The sequence below is a fragment of the Rhinatrema bivittatum genome, chromosome 1 (assembly GCF_901001135.1).
Source record: "Rhinatrema bivittatum chromosome 1, aRhiBiv1.1, whole genome shotgun sequence".
In the NCBI taxonomy this organism is placed as follows: domain Eukaryota; kingdom Metazoa; phylum Chordata; class Amphibia; order Gymnophiona; family Rhinatrematidae; genus Rhinatrema; species Rhinatrema bivittatum.
In genome coordinates, this window is record NC_042615.1 from 817876192 (window position 1) to 817893357 (window position 17166).

General features: G+C 53.0%; 1 protein-coding gene across 1 annotated transcript in view; it reads right to left on the reverse strand.

The window, feature by feature from the left end:
* Positions 1–17166, reverse strand: part of RUSC2 (RUN and SH3 domain containing 2) — a 187725-nt gene that overhangs the window by 14314 nt on the left and 156245 nt on the right. The window contains exons 6-9 of the mRNA XM_029581846.1: positions 14568–14644; positions 11583–11757; positions 6490–6595; positions 6087–6133 (exon numbers count right to left, since the gene is read on the reverse strand). Coding sequence (XP_029437706.1) covers positions 6087–6133; positions 6490–6595; positions 11583–11757; positions 14568–14644 — 405 coding nt within the window. The remainder of the gene's footprint in view (positions 1–6086; positions 6134–6489; positions 6596–11582; positions 11758–14567; positions 14645–17166) is intronic.

Below are 17166 nucleotides of genomic sequence, written 5' to 3' on the forward strand. Positions count from 1 at the left end.
AGAGTCAGATGCCCTGAAATTTTTGTGGATTAATGGGGAGAGGGGGGAAAGACTTGTACGCTCCGCGGTCGCAGATGGTTGCGACCGCTACTGCTCACCTCTCTTTCTATTACTTTGGCTCTGTTGGGCAACGTTGCAACTTCAGCCGGCTACCACAGGCCTTCCGGTCTCCGTTCCCTGGCCTACCTGGGCAGGATGGACACTGCCAACCGCCATTTTGACCTCGGGGTTCCCTAGGCGCACGCGCACGCTCTCCGACCTGCTTTAACCACGTCATGGTGGGAACCTCAGGGGCGTCCCCATCAGATGACGTCATTCAACTCTGATATTTAAGCTCGCCAGCCCAGACAGCCAGCGACTTGGCAACGAGTTCACTTGCTGTTACCTACTCTCACTTCAGCGTTGTTTCGTTCCTGCTTCCGGGTACCTGCATCTCGGGGGCCCTTCCTTGTCTCTCAGCTGTCCGCTCCTCGGAGGGCCTTGCACCCGGATTCCTGCCTGCCTCGCTCCCCAAGGCTTTCTACAGAATTTCTACTTGTCTTCAGTCGCTGTAGCCACCTCCAGGTCTACTCTGCTCTACAGACCCGCGCCGTGACAGCACTAGAGGAACTTTCGCCGGTGTACCCCGCTCTCCAGACCACTACTCTCCTCCTGTGTACCATCTCTACTGACCAGTGTACTTCAGAGACTGTAACTACTTCCTGGCACCCCCGCTCCTCGGGTAGTGCCGCAGCCTTGCCAGACTCAAGTCGTCAGCTGAGTCTGATGTCAGCCTGTGCTGGCGCTCCGTGGCTCGCCTCCTGGGCTCGCTCTCTCCTCTCCATACCTAACGTCTGCTGTGTGTCATCCTGCTGCCGAGGCTCTGCCTCCCGATGATGAGGCCCAACGGGGCTCCTCCCCTGGGCGGAGCCGAAGGGCCCACATACTGACATTTCCTAACAACACTCACCCCCTAACACACAACCCAACACACACACACATCCTAGGCAGGCTCCCATTCTCATACACACATCCTAGGCAAGCTCCCATTCTCACACACACACACACACACACATACACACACTCACACACACACACACACATATCCCAAGCAGGCTCCCAGTCACACACATACACACACCCCAGGCAGGCTTCCATTCACACACACACACACACATTCAGGTAGGCTTCCTCTCTCTCACACACCCACTGCAAAAAGGCTAAAATGTGAGGAATATCCACCCACAACAGATTCGTGCCCTCCTCTACACACCAGGTCTCACTCTCCACACCCTAAAATAAGCCAATGACATCTCCTCTCAAAAGCCAAGCTGCAAGACAAAAGTGATCCACCCGATCTGAGAAAATAGGTCCTTGTCTGAGCAGACCTTGAAGATGAGTCAACCTGATGGGCCCGACCACGGCAAGATGAATCAGATCCACAAACCACGGATGCTGCAGCCATTCCTCCGCCAGCAACACCACCCTGCCTGGATGTTGTTCTATGCGCCGCAATGCTAGACCTATGAGAGGCCATGGAGGAAACACATGTAGTAGAATCCCTGTTGGCCACAGAAAAACTAGAGCATCGATTCCTTCGGCTCCTGCCTCTCTCCTGCGACCGAAGAATCTCGTCGCTTTGGCATTACTGCATGACACCATCAAATCCAGTTGGAGATCACTCCATCTGGCCCAGATGAGGTCCAAGGTCTCCATCGATACCTCCCATTCCCCCAGATCCAACTGCTGCCTGCTGAGATAATCCGCTTGTACATTGTTCACTCCTGCAACATGTGATGCCGCAATTCCCTCCAGATATTGCTGCGCCCAGACAAATAATTCCTGGACCTCCAGAGCCACTCCTCAACTCTTTGTCCTGCCTGTTGATTGATATATGCCACTGTTGTTGCATTGTCCAAGAACACTCTCACCATTCGTCCCTGAACTTGAGGAAGGAACACCATCAATGCCCTGTGAACCTCCCTTGTAGCCAAACAATTGATAGACCAGGATGCTTCTGCTGGTGACTACAGCCCTTGGAACATCCACCCTTTACAGACCGCCCCCAACCTATGAGGCTGGTATTTGTGGTTACCACCACCCAGTCCAGAACCTCCAGATCCATCTCCTTCTCCAAACTTGGCTGTGATAGCCACCATGAGAGACTGGATCTGGAGGCCCTCTGCAGCGGTAAAGGCCGATAAAACTCCTCCGACAATGGATCCCAATGGGATAGAAGTGCCCTCTGGAGCAGGCTCATATGAGCAAAGGCCCATGGCACCAAGTCTAGTGTAGATGCCATAGAACCCAGAACTTGCAGGAAATCCCATGCCCTGGGCACTGGCATTCGTAACAGCTGGACTACCTATGACTTCCCCTAGATAAGCCAGTCATCCAGACAAGGGTGAACCAGAACCCCTTCCTTTCACAGCGCAGCCACCACCACGACCATCACCTTCGTAAAAGTACACAGAGCTGTCACTAACTCGAAAGGAAGAACCCGAAATTGGAAATACTGCCCCAGCACCATGAAGTGAAGAAACCTCTGATGCTCCGCGCATATGGGGATCTGTAGATAGGCCTCCATTAAATCCAAAAAGGCCAGAAATTCCCCTTGATGAACCACCATTATCACTGTCTGCAACATCTCCATATGGAATCACAGAGCCTGCAGCGCCACATTTAATTTCTGCAGGTTGAGGATGGGCCAAAAAGTCCCTCTTTCTTGGGAACCACGAACTAAATCAAGTAACTCCTCGACCATGCTCCACTGCCGGTACTGGAATGATTGTGCCCAACCTCAAAAGGGAAGCATCCAGAACTGCCTCCCTTTTTCAGTGAGACACCATGAAGGCTTCTCTGATGGGGCAAGAAAATTCTAAAGCGTGGCTATCTCTTATTACCTTTAGAACCCATTGGTCCGAGGTGATCCTGATTCACTCCTCATAAAATCGTGACAGGTATCCCCTGATATCTCTAGAGGAAGTGCTCTAGAGAGTGGACAAATCTGGCTTCATTGCGAGGATTTACTACCTCCGGCATCCTGACCAGAACTATCTCTGGGGGCGGGGGTCTGTGGGAACCCCAAAATGACTACTGCCTTTCAGATCCTTGCTTCTGCAAGGGCGCCAAAGAACTCTTGTTGGGACGAAAACATCTCATATCCCGGAAATGGGCGCAAGCCAGGAAAGTCTTCCTGCCGCTCTTCTTATCCTCCGGAAGTTGTTCCCCTTCGACTCCCCCAATTGCTTCATCAACTGCTCCAGGTCCTCTCCAAATAGAAGCTTTCCTTTAAAAGGAAGATTGCAGAGTAGAGACTTGGACCATATATCCGCCGACTGATTCCATAACCACAGAAGTCGGTGTGCTGACACCGCTGAGACCATACTCCTGGCCGAAATCCCGATCAAATCATACAGCATGTGGGCCACATATGTGTTCCCAGCTTCCAACTGGGCTATCTACTTAGAATCGCCAGACACAGCCAGCGCCTTCTCCTGGGCCTTCTGTACCCAGTGTAAACAGGCCCTTTGCATCAGACTACCACAATTCGCCGCTCAGAGGCTTAAGTCCGAAACCTCAAACACCCTCTTCAACTGGATTTCTAGTTTCTGACTGAGCATCCTTTAGTGCAGCCAACCCTGCCACTGGGATGGTTGTCTCCTTGGTGACCGCTGGCATCAAAACTCTACCTTAGACAACACCAAAAGCTGCAAAATGTCCTTGGTTAAAGGATATAACTTCGCCATCACCTTGGCCACCTTATGACCTGCTTCTGGAGCGTCCCACTCCTGGTTCACAAGCTTCTTTTTTTTGTTATTATGTTTATTTGAATTTTTTGGAAACGTACATAACAATACAGGTTCAAACACTGGTCAATCGGAACAACAAGCTATCATCCAATTGTATAAACCTCAAACGTGATCTTCATTGTACTACTCATTTTCAAATTGATACAAATCCGGTATTATTAATCGACAAGACACAAGCTTCTTAACCTTCTTGGATAATGGAAAAGCCTGCGGATGCACCTCTTCATTATTCAATTTCCGTCCCACTTCATTATCCAATTCCTGTCTCACAAGCTTCTTAACCTTCTTGGATAATGGAAAAGCCTGCGGGTGCACCTCTTCATTATCCGATTCCTCCTGAAGCACCTTAATACCCAGCTCCTTCAGGACTTGGGGAATAAAGGGTCTCAACTCCTCTTTGCGGATCAGTCGGGCCACCTGCAGGTCATCCCCCTCTGCAATCGTAATGTCCTCCGGGTCAGAAAATCTTCAGTTCCGACCCAGCCGTTCCCTGCCGTGTCGTTAGTTGGATCATCCCAGGAACCTCTGTAAGATGACAACCTGCCAGATCATCACATGGATCATCCTGCAAGTCATCAGACTCCTCAGATTCAGCATTGCCAGTAGGATGGCTAAGGCCCAACCGGTGGAGCAGGTTCCCCGAACCCCTGGCCAGGGACCCTTTAGACCTCTTTGGGTTCCACTGCGATTTCTGACTCAAGGGCCATTTACCCCCTGCGCCTTTCCTGGCCAGACAGGCCTTGTGCAGAAGCAAAACAAAATCTCTGGAAAAATCCTCCACATCACTGCCCCCACAATCTGGCGTGGCCTCCTCTGACATTCCTTCATCCCCCTGATCATCAACCCTGGAGACAGTGGGCAGGGGAATCCTTTGACTCACGAGAAACCGCCTGCTTCCTGCCATGGAGTTGCAGTCCTGCCTACCGTGGTAAAATCTCCCCCCAGAGCTTATGGCAGGGCCCTGTGATCGGGTAGTTCTTCTGCCGGCTGCCGTCCATGAGGAGGGTCCCTGACCTCCTGCAACACATTCACTGCAAGGACGGCTGAGTTAAGCTACATGAGGTTGGTGTCACAGGCCCGAAAGGATTTTGCGTGCTCCAAAGACGGTGCCATTGCAGGGCACACGCAGCGCAGTCTTTCCTGCCTGCCGCGTCAAACTCAGAACGCCCATGCCGCGAGTGACCTCAGAGAAAGGACTGCCCCGATCTCACAGCAGGACCGCTCGCGTTCTCTTCTACCCCCACTACAGCAGCCTCCAATGCCTTAGGCCGACAGGCCTTATGCTGTGTCTTCGGTTTTGTGTTTTTTTCCTTAAAGAAACAGCCACGCTCAAAAACAACCAGCAGACAGAAGAAAAGATCTACTTCCCTGCTGCTGGCTGAAGACCTGGGGAAGAAGAGCACGGGGAGAAAAGGGAACCAGGACCCCTGGCTTTCCGATCCCTGGATGCTGCGGGCTAAAGCCGATCAGGGATTGCCAACCCCAGACTCACCCAACTCGAGCTGAGGGATGGCCCAGGAAGGAACCTAACACCTCAGGGAGCGCCTCTTCTAATCTTCTTTCTTACTATTAACCAAAGTCTTCTTTTTCTTTTGTTTTTGTCAGACTGCAGGTTTGCGCCTCTGCTGGAGACAGAGAAATACTGAGGGACTGCAGGCGGCACTCCCGGTTATATAGCAGGGCCTCAAAGTTTGTCCTCTGCCTCCATCTGCTGGTAGGGGTGCATAAACCCGCTCGTCTGGACTGATCTGTGTTATGAACAGGAACCCAGTTTACCCCCTCAGACCCCACCCTGTGGCTGCTCAGGTTAGTTCTGCTCCTCCTGAAGGCTGGGAAAACATTGATCAGGAGCAGAGAACAGACTTTAACATTTGGGAAAAAGGCTGCAGCTGCCAAATCACTGAAAAATAATGTGGGTGAATTAAAGATGGGTTTTAACAAAGCAGCAGCAACGCTGCTCTCCCAATTAACAGAGGTGAGAATAAAGCAGGTCAGAGAGAAGGGAAGAGGATGAAACGTGGCTGGGGACACTGGAGGTTTGCTCACTGCGATCCCCTCTCCCTCTCCCCCCCCATCTCCCATATTCAGTGGCTTTCAGGATGCACTGCCAGGAGCCACGGGTTTTGGTGATGAGCAGCGCCTCTAGAGGAAGAGTGCGAATCATTCTCTCATAACATAAGAGATTGTCTTCCCCACAGGCTGGGGGGGGACGGGGACGGGGGACAGACCTGCACAACATGCCACCTCGCCTACTCACCCTCACACAGGGTCAAGGGCAGAACATGTCTCTCTTACCTTCGTGGTTATACAGGTGGTTGAACCAGAACTCCAAGGATCGGATACTGCAAGGAAAAATATATATAAAAAAAAAAAGGGAATTACATTTGTGGAAGGTCAGGTCCCTGAATTCTCAGCGGATGCGAGACTATCCTTCAGACATAGGGCGCCTCCCCCCCCCCAGGATCTGTGACTCTAACTCCCCCCTCCCACCCACCCAGGATCTGTAACTCTAAGTCCAGTGACAGGCCCGAGGAGGCACCCTGAGAGGATTCACTTGTGAATGCAGAGCATACCCCAGTCAGAGAGCCTGAATTCATCCAGATCTGATCCCTGGCTAGTACAGGCAGCACCCAGGGGCCAGAAAGCAAGCTTTTAAAACTGGTCTGCAGGGTTCCCCCGTGCGACCTGCAGCACTTACTTCAGAAGGCCAAAGATGAAGGCGTTGAATCTCATGCTGTGGTTGGTCAGCTCGGGACACTGACTGATCTTGCTGTACAGGTTGTGCAGCACTTTGGTGGAAGGACCTAATGCAAAGGAAAAGAAAAAAAAGGAGCTTTAGAAGTAAAAAATCTCAGGCCTGAAAGAGAAGGAATGGATGGAGAACATGAACCACCGAGCCCGCTCCGGGCGGCTCTGCGCAGCGCGGTTTCTACCTCAGCCGGCCCTGCACGTCGTGGTCCTGCCCGGCCACTCCTGCACGGCCTGGTTCTGCCTCAGGTGCTCCTGCTCGGCCGCTCCTGCACCACGTGGTTCTGCCTCAGCCAGCCTTGCCCAGCTGCTCCCGGATCAGGTGGCTCTGCAGAACCGTTACCCTGCATCGTGTGGTCCTGGACCATTCGATCTCGCCCTGTGTGCTTCTGCTCCAGGCAATCCCGCATCAAGTAATCCTGCCCTGGGCTGGACCACAAAACTCTCTTCAACTAATTAATCTTAACAATCCTGTATTGTCAACTCTCTATCAATTGGATAGACTCTCTATCCTTTGGATGGTTTCTGGTCTGATCTGTGGTACTACAGGAATGAAAATTAGCAGGTAAGAACCAATTTTCCTTTCCCTGTACGTACCCGGATCAGTCCAGACTCCTGGGAGGTAGCAAAGCTCCCTACGTAGGGTGGGCCCTGAAGAGTCCCGCTCACAGAACACCTTCGCCAAAACTCCTGCACCTCCTGGGCCATTGCTCGACTCTTGGTTCCACCCTGAACTCTTGGTTCCACATTGACCGACAGGACCAGCACCGAACAACCTCTCACCAATGGCAGAAAAGCCTGTAAGTCTACGCAGACCACTCTGGTCTCTAATCAATTGATATTTATTTTATTTTATTTTATTTATTTGTTTTTCTATACCAATGTTCAACTAGCGTTATCACACCGGTTTACATAGTTGCTAAGAACTCCATTTATATAGATTTCTTCTTTACAAAGAGGCTTTGTAGTCTGAGTAGCTGTGTAACATGAGTACTTTGAGGGAAGGGTGACTTTGGTGTTGTCTCTTAGAGCTGAAGAAGAGACGCCATTATAAGATGTGTCCTGAATTCAGTCGTGCGGTAATTTAGTGATTAGTGTATCTTTGGCATTATATATTATGGTAGAAGGAGAGCAGACCTTATAGGTTTAGCAGTGAATGTAATAATATGATTGAGAAGAGGGCATTGTTGATTGTGGCAGAGGTGGTGGAAAACTTGTAAATTATAGCAGGGTTGTTGAGAACATTGTAGTATAGTAACCTGTGAAACAAGAGAGCTTGATTCGTGGCGGGTTGCCCATTATGTGTGATTATGCGGTGGGGTGGGAGTGTTGTGTGTGTTATTTGGGGAGTGGGCTCGTCTTCGTGTGGTTGGTGGTGGTGTGTGTGTGGTTGTGGGATATGCTTTTTTGAAGAGCCAGGTTTTGAGGTTCTTTTTGAATGAGTGTGTTATAGGGTTGAGCCTTAGTTGGGGTGGTAGACTGTTCCAGAGTGTTGGTCCTGCGACTGTTATGGCTCGCTCTTTTTGAGGTTAGGTGGGCCATTTTTAGTGACGGATTTGTAACTAGTCCAGTGTAGGAGGAGCGGAGTGCTTTCTGTGCGGGTTGGAAGTGCATGGTATGGCTCATCCAGTTGAATTTATAAGTGTATAGACCAAGCCATCCAAGCTCATCCAGTCAAATTTATCAGGTGATAGACCAAGCCATCTCCTTCACGGACCAGCATCCCTGAGTTGCCTGCTGCTGGCAAATTGCTCACCAACCAGATAGACTGGCATTGGTAGTAACCACTAACCACTCCAGAACTTCGAGGTCTATCCCCTGAACGAGATTGGAACTCAGAAGTCACCAGGACAAACTCTCCCGAATGACACCCTCGAGTGTAAAAGGAAGATGAAACTCCTCCGAGACCGGGTTCCACCGTGCCAAAAGAGCCCTCTGCAAGGGTCTCATATGAGCAAACGCCCACGGTACCAATTTCAGGGTTGAAGCCATAGAGACCAGAATTTGCAAATAGTCCCAGACCTTGGGCATCGGTAACTTTAACAAGTGACGAATCTGCTCCTGCAGCTTCTGAACATGTTCCTCCATGAGAAACACTTTGCCTTCCAGAGTGTCAAACCGAGCTCCCAGATTCTCCAGGGACTGTGATGGTTACAGGTGACTCTGCCAAATTCACCACCCAGCCAAGCAACTCAAAATACTGACAACCATCTGAACCGGGTGGCCACAAAGAATCTCCGACTTCACCTTGATAAAGATGCACTTCACCAGATAAGGATGCACAACAACCCCTTCCTGACGCAAAGACACTGCCACCACCATCATCACCTTTGTGAAGGTACGTGGTGCCGTGGGCCAAACCGAAAGGAAGGGCTTGAAACTGAAAATGCTGGCCCAGAATCATGAACCACAGAAAACATTGAGAGTCTGGCCGAATGGGAATGTAGAGATTATGCCTCTGTTAGATCCAGAGACGCCAGAAATTCTCCCTTGCGAGCCGCCGCAGTCACTGACCTCAGTGTTTCCATCTGGAAACGCGGTACCTTGAGTGCTGCATTTACCTTTTTCAGATCGAGAATCGGGCGGAAAGTGCCTTCCTTCTTTGGAACCACGAAGTAAATGGAATACCTTCCCAAGCCTCGCTCCTCGCGGGGAACCGGAAATACCGCCCTCAGTTTTTGCAGTCTCTCGAACCGCCATTTGTTTGTCTACGGAACTGCAAGGGGAAACTAGAAACAAGCCTTGGAGCGGATGAGAAAATTCTAAAGCGTAGCTGTCTCTTACCACACTGAGAACCCATTGATCTGGGTAAAACCACTCCAGGCGACCCCCTAATAAAGGAACGACGGAGTGGACCAGCCTCGTCTCATTGCGAGGACTTAACTCTGGCTGCACTACTATCGCCAGCGCCTCTGAACGGTCTTCTGGATCCATGAAAGGACTGACCCCAGGATTGGCCCCAAAAGGAAAACTGCTTTTGTGGACCTGGCGCTGCCCTTGCCAGACGAGACCTCTCAACATTCCGAAAATGAGAACGGACCTGAAAAAATCTCTTGCCCTTAGGTTTATCTTCCGTCAATCTGAAAACCTTATTATCACCTAGAGTTTGCATCAACCGCTCCAGGTCCTCACCAAACAGGAGTCGGCCTTTAAAAGGAAGCGAACCTAGCTGAGACTTAGATGATAAGTCTGCTGACCAGTTACGTAACCAAAGCAACCTTCTAGCGGAAACGGCAGACACCATAATCCGAGACGACGTCCAAACCAAATCATACACAGCATCCACCCAGTAAGTCGCCGCCGCCTCAATACGTTCAGCCCTGTCCGCCTCCTCGCCTGATTTTGGGAGACTTTCCTGCATCTGCTGCACCCAGAGCAGGCAAGCCCGCTGCATAAAACTAGTACAAATAGCAGCGCGCAAACTCAGGGCTGAAACCTCAAACATCCTCTTGAGGTGTACTTCCAGTTTACGATCCTGCATGTCCTTCAACGCTGCAGATCCTACCACCGGGATGGTTGTCTTTTTAGTAACTGCGGAAACCGCAGCGTCAACCTTAGGAAGGGAGAAAAGCTCCAACATCTGCTAGGGTAATGGGTAGAGCTTCGCCATGGCCCTTCCCAAATTTAACCCTGAATCAGGAGTTTCCCACTCCCTTTCAACCAACCTCTTCACCGACTTGTGATAAGGGAAAGCCGTCCGGGGACCCCTCAGCCCATCCAAGACCGGATATTTTCAAAATCGTCAAATTGGGGGCTCCCTGAAACCGATAGGAAAATCCCACGAAATTGTTCCTGGGGGTTCTCTTATCGTTTTGGGGGAAGGCAGGAAAAACGGCACACAAAAATAACCCCTAAACCCATGCCATTGGCCGGCCCCTGTCACATGGAGGGAGCACTGGATGGCCGGCGCCATCTTCAAAAATGGCGCAGGCCATCCAGTGCTCCTACCATGTGACAGGGGCCGGCCAATGGCACAGATACCCTGTCACATGGTAAGGGCAAAGGCCATCGGCGCCATTTTTATTAGTGGCAGCCGACGGCCCGAGAGCGGGAGATCGCTCCCGGGACCCCCCCACTGGACCACCAGGTACCTGTAAAATGTTTTTGGGTGGGTCGGGAGGGTGGGGGAAGCTACGGGATTAGTTTTAAAGGGTCGGGGTGGGTTTTTTGTTTATTGGCTCGGGCGCAGCCGATAAACAAAACCGTGATCGGGCCGGACGAAAAAAAAAAACACGATGTGAATCGGAACCGGAATCAGAACCGATTCCGGTTCCAATTCACATCTCTAATACCTAGTGGCCAGATTTCGGGCCCATGATGGCAGGATTTGGGAAGGAACCAAACGTCACCTGATCACCGGCCAAGAGACTGTAACTGGATAGAGTCAACTGGGAGGAGCTATAGCACAGGGAAATCCAAGGTCACAGACAGCATCCGTGGCAAAGCTAGGACTAGGACCTAGGATTGGAGCTTTTTCTTGCAATTACACTTCCTGCATTATCTGCCCCAGTGCATTTCATCTCAGCCTGTTCTCCCCCTGTACCCCTGGCCTCTCTACTTACTGTCTCCCATCGTGATCCGTCATGTAGGAGCCTCTCCCATTAATCCAGCTCTTATCAGGGAATCACCATGCACAGCCTCCAGGATTTTCCCCATTTTCTACCACCTTCCCTCCCATACAGCAACCAAGCAATGCAGCCACTCCCCCCCCCCCCCCCCCCCCCCCCCCCCCCCGGGGGGAAGGGGGAGGGACAGAAAGCAAAGGAAGCAGATTGTGCCGGTGCTACCCTCTGACCGGCCACTAGATGTCCCTCTTCTCCCAAGGCCCCATTCTGCAGCCGGATCCTGTGCCAAGAATCGGCTTCCCCCGAGCGCTTCCAGCCATAAAGAAATGCAGAGACCAGAATACCAGGCCTGTGACCGGCCAGGGGATTCTGCACCTGCAAATCTGGACCCCAAACCGTCCTTCCTTATGTTTTCCACAGCAGGCAAGGAAGCAGGCGAGGGCAGGCGAGCACCGGAAGTGATGTGAAAGAGCCGTACCGAGCTGGGTGGAGGCCTCCGCTACGCTCCAGGGCAGGTTCCTCCTCTGTCCGATGATCATGTCCAGGACGTAGGCCTTCAGCCCATCGCTCAGGATGGCCCTGATGGCGGGGCACAGGTACTTCAGAATCAGGTGGCCCACGTTGGGGCTTACCGAGCTGTTCCCCAGCTTAGCCTGAGAGGGGAAGGGGGGTGGAGGGGGGGTGGGGGAGAGGTAGAGAAACCAGAAAATGTCATTCTCCCCTATAAACAACGCCTGGCCTAGCAGCAGAATGCAACCCCTGGTCTCTCCAAGGCTCCTTGGCAGTAGAGGCCTGGGAAAGGCCAGGGCTTCTCTCTCGCTCTGTCTTCATAAAACGAGAAGTTAAACTCCACAGATGCCCTGCACCAGTCTGACCTCTGTTTCTTGGTCACCCAAATTCTCTGCCTCTGTGTCTTTCTCCTCTTTCCTGAGTCATCGGAATAAGGGCCCTGTGTGGCCTCCAGAATTCAGCTACAACAATCTCTGTTCTTAGGTAGCTGACGCCCATTCACCACTCAGAGGAGGGGAGGTCACATCGGGAGTGCCCAGCACTCCCTGCTCCCCTCCCCATCTGGATCCCAGCACTCTCTCCCCCACCCCCACAGCACAAACCCGGCACTGTGACCTCAGCACACGCCAATCCCTCTCCCCAGCACACTCCTTCCCTCTCCCCAGCACACTCCATCCCTCTCCCCATCACTCTCCATCTCTCTCCTCATCACTCTCCATCCCTCTCCCCATCACACTCCTTCCCTCTCCCCATCACTCTCCATCCCTCTCCCCATCACTCTCCATCCCTCTCCCCATCACACTCCTTCCTCTCCTCATCACACTCCTTCCCTCTTCCCATCACACTCCTTCCCTCTCCCCATCACACTCCATCTCTCTCCCCATCACTCTCCATCTCTCTCCTCATCACTCTCCATCCCTCTCCCCATCACACTCCTTCCCTCTCCCAGCACTCTCCATCCCTCTCCCCATCACACTCCTTCCCTCCCCCCCCATCACACTCCTTCCCTCTCCCCATTACACTCCATCTCTCTCCCCATCACTCTCCATCCCTCTCCCCGGCACCCTCCATGCCTCTCACCATCACACTCCATCCCTCTCCCCATCACACTCCATCTCTCTCCTCATCACTCTCCATCCCTCTCCCCAGCACACTCCATCTCTCTCCCCATCACTCTCCATCCCTCTCCCCATTACACTCCATCTCTCTCCCCATCACTCTCCATCCCTCTCCCCATCACACTCCTTCCCTCTCCCCATCACACTCCTTCCCTCTCCCCATTACACTCCATCTCTCTCCCCATCACTCTCCATCCCTCTCCCCGGCACCCTCCATGCCTCTCACCATCACACTCCATCCCTCTCCCCATCACACTCCATCTCTCTCCTCATCACTCTCCATCCCTCTCCCCAGCACACTCCATCTCTCTCCCCATCACTCTCCATCCCTCTCCCCATTACACTCCATCTCTCTCCCCATCACTCTCCATCCCTCTCCCCGGCACCCTCCATGCCTCTCCCCAGCACACTCCATCTCTCTCCCCATCACTCTCCATCCCTCTCCCCGGTACCCTCCATCCCTCTCACCATCACATACCAAATCCTTTCCCCATCACACTCCATCCCTCTCCCCATCACACTCCATCCCTCTCCCCAGCACATTCCATTCCTCTCCTCAGCACACTCCATCCCTCTCCCCATCACACTCCATCCCTCTCCCCATCACACTCCATCCCTCTCCCCATCACTCTCCATCCCTCTCCCCGGCACCCTCCATGCCTCTCACCATCACAAACCAAATCCTTTCCCCATCACACTCCATCCCTCTCCCCATCACACTCAATCCCTCTCCCCAGTACACTCCATCCCTCTCCCCAGTACACTCCAATCCCTCTCCCCAACATACGCCAATCCCTCTCCCTAGCACATTCCATTCCTCTCCTCAGCACACTCCATCCCTCTCCCCATCACACTCCATCCCTCTCCCCAGCACACTCCATCCCTCTCCCCATCACACTCCATCCCTCTCCCCAGTACACTCCATCCCTCTCCCCAGTACACTCCAATCCCTCTCCCCACCATATGCCAATCCCTCTCCCTAGCACATTCCATTCCTCTCCTCAGCACACTCCATCCCTCTCCCCATCACACTCCATCCCTCTCCCCAGCACACTCCAATCCCTCGCCCCATCACACGCCAATCCCTCTCCCCAGCACACTCCATCCCTCTCCCCATCACACTCCATCCCTCTCCCCAACATACGCCAATCCCTCTCCCTAGCACATTCCATCCCTCTCCCCATCACACTCCAGTCCCTCTCCCCGGCACACTCCATCCCTCTCCCCGGCACACTCCATCCCTCTCCCCGGCACACTCCATCCCTCTCACCAGCCTGATCCCAGCACACTCGTCTCTCTCCTCACCCTGACCTCAGAAAACTCTAAACACAGCACTCTCTTTTCCCCTTCCCATCTGGACCCAAGTACATTTCAACCCTTCTTCCCAGCACTACTGTCCCTCCTCCCCGCCCCACCCTAGCACTATCTCCCCCCCTCCCCAACTCCCCAGCCCGACACCCAGCACTGGCTTACCCGATGATCCCATCTGTCTTTCTGTGACTGCTGGGGAGCACATGCAGAGCCTGCCAGCAGCCGAGGAGCATGCATACATCCCACAGAGCTACATGTGACCTTCAGCAAGTTCTGACATATGCACGTAGTTCAGAGGGGGCACCTATGCTCCTCGGTGGACTGCAGATAGTTACCATCTGGAGGGCTAAGCATATTATAACAAGGGAAGCCCTGGGGTCCAGCCTCACTGTAGCTTCTGTCTCAAATAAAATCCACAGGGACAGTAAGGGGGAGACGCACCCAGAACAGATGGAAAGACATTGTGTATGTGTGTGCGTGCCTATCTCTGGGTGACTCTGCTGCCTGAGGATTCTGCATCTCACCTTTACGCCTGGGTCCCTGCTGGTGCCAAAGTGAGCTACAATCAGATCCACCGCAGTGTTCACGGCCTTCACCAGACCTAGAGGAGAGAAAGAGGGACGCCTTAGCTCAGAGGCTGCACATCGGGTCGGATGCCCCAGCTCGCTTTGCTTTAAAGGGCTTGTGGCCTGTTCTGTCAGAGACGGGGCTGCCTGATGCCACGCAGGAGCAAAAGGTTCAGGGTTTTGCTCTTGGAGATGACGAGGGGGGCCCTTCTCCCCAGCTGCTCGAGTTCTGAGCCTATCTCGCACTCTCTTCCATGGGCTTCCACGTCTAGTCAAGCACTCCTTCCGCCAACCCACCCCCACTTCATGAGAACACTACAACCCAAGAGAGCCGCAGTCTGAATCAGCAGCACCCAGGGACCTAGGGAGAAGGCCCATGGTAGCAGAGTGCACGAGCCCCCTCTGCTGGCACATCAGCGGCACCCACAGGCTCAGACTTGGAAGCGTCTTTCCTTACGGCCCTGGGGGTGACATGGGGAGCTGCGATGTGAACAGGAGGGAAGACACTTTATGAAAACAAAGTTTCTGGATTTGTCGATGATATTAACAGCAAGTATTAAAATTACAAATAGGAAAAGCGGTACTTACTTGCTAATTTTCGTTCCTGGAATACCATGGATTAGTCCAGACTCCTGGGTTTTGCCTCCCTTCCAGCAGATGGAGACAGAGAAAGTTTCACTGACACTGTACATAACCCAGTGTGCCACCTGCAGTCCCTCAGTATTAAGAACATAAGAAATTGCCATGCTGGGTCAGACCAAGGGTCCATCAAGCCCAGCATCCTGTTTCCAACAGAGGCTAAACCAGGCCACAAGAACCTGGCAAGTACCCAAACACCAAGAAGATCCCATACTACTAATGCAATTAATAGCAGTGGCTATTCCCTAAGTAAACTTGATTAATAGCAGTTAATGGACTTCTCCAAGAACTTATCCAAACCTTTTTTGAACCCAGCTACACTAACTGCACTAACCACATCCTCTGGCAACAAATTCCAGAGCTTAATTGTGCATTGAGTGAAAAAGAAAGGGCAGAAGGCGTCAACGTCCACGATTGCAAGGTGGTTGAAAGAGGCAATAAGCTCCATTATATCTGTAAGGGGCATCCAGTCCCGGAGGAATTGACCTGTACCCAAGCCAACAAACTTACAGCTCGATACAGTAAAGTTCAGTTGAAGATTTCTCGTCTGTAACGAGCTCCCTGCGCACAATTCGGACGCGTAAGGCAAACCAGCGATACAGTCTCCAGTTTTGCGCGTCCGTAGCGCTTCTTAAAACAGACGCGTAACCCTTCCCCACCCGGCATGTAAATGAACGAATTAGCTGTATAATGAAGGAATTAGCTATTCCCCTCCGATACCGTAACGGGCACTCAGGTTCTCTCATTAATAACGCACTGTTTTGCCGCGGCCGTAACGAGTTAGTTTACCGCCTCCCCCTAGTAGGAGTTAGGACTGTGAGTCTAGTAACAAATCCATCGACACCGCTTAAGATACTCAAAAACAATAAAACACAATTTAAAAAAAAAGCCATACAGAGATGATCGAGAAAATGTAATGCTGTGGGACACATAAAACCTGTCAGAAAAAAAAATAAAAATTTTAAATACCTGTCGGAGGGCCGCGTGGGTCCAGGCGGGTGGTCGCGTGTTAAATCTAGGCCGCGGGCGGGTGGGCGCCTGTTCCAGGCGGCGGCGGCAGCGGCGGCGGGGGGACACGTGTTAGTTCGAGACGGCCGGCGGGCGGCGGGTGGTCGCGTGTTAAATCTAGGCCGGGTCCGCACAGGCAGCCCCCACCGGCAGTGAATGAATGCGCGCCTGTGCGACCCCTGCGATTCGGCGCTCAAGGCGTGACGTCACGGCATGTGACTGCCTTCAGCGCCGAATCGCAGGGGTCGCACAGGCGCACATTCATTCATTCATCCAGGCGGAGGAGCCGGCTGCTTTCGCCACCGGCTCCTCCGCCTGGATGAATGAATGCGCGCCTGTGCGACCCCTGCGATTCGGCGCTGAAGGCAGTCACATGCCGTGACGTCACGCCTTGAGCGCCGAATCGCAGGGGTCGCACAGGCGCGCATTCATTCACTGCCGGTGGGGGCTGCCTGTGCGGACCCGGCCTAGATTTAACACGCGACCACCCGCCGCCCGCCGGCCGTCTCGAACTAACGCGTGTCCCCCCGCCGCCGCCTGGAACAGGCGCCCACTCGCCCGCCCGCGGCCTAGATTTAACACGCGACCACCCGGCTCCCGCCGCCGCCGGCCGCCTGGACCCACGCGGCCGTCTGAAACTAACGCGCGTCCACCCGCCGCCCGGAACAGGCGCCCACCCGCCCGCGGCCTAGATTTAACACGCGACCACCGGCCCCCCGGATCCCGCTGGCCGCCTGGACCCACGCGGCCCTCCGACAGGTATTTAAAAATTTTGATTTTTACACTTCCTGGTGCCTGTCATTTCAAATGTCATTTGAAATGACAGGTACCAGCGCACCCAGGTTACTGTATAGGCGCTGTATTAAGCGCCTATACAGTAAAATGGGTTACGCGGGCATAACCCTTCCCT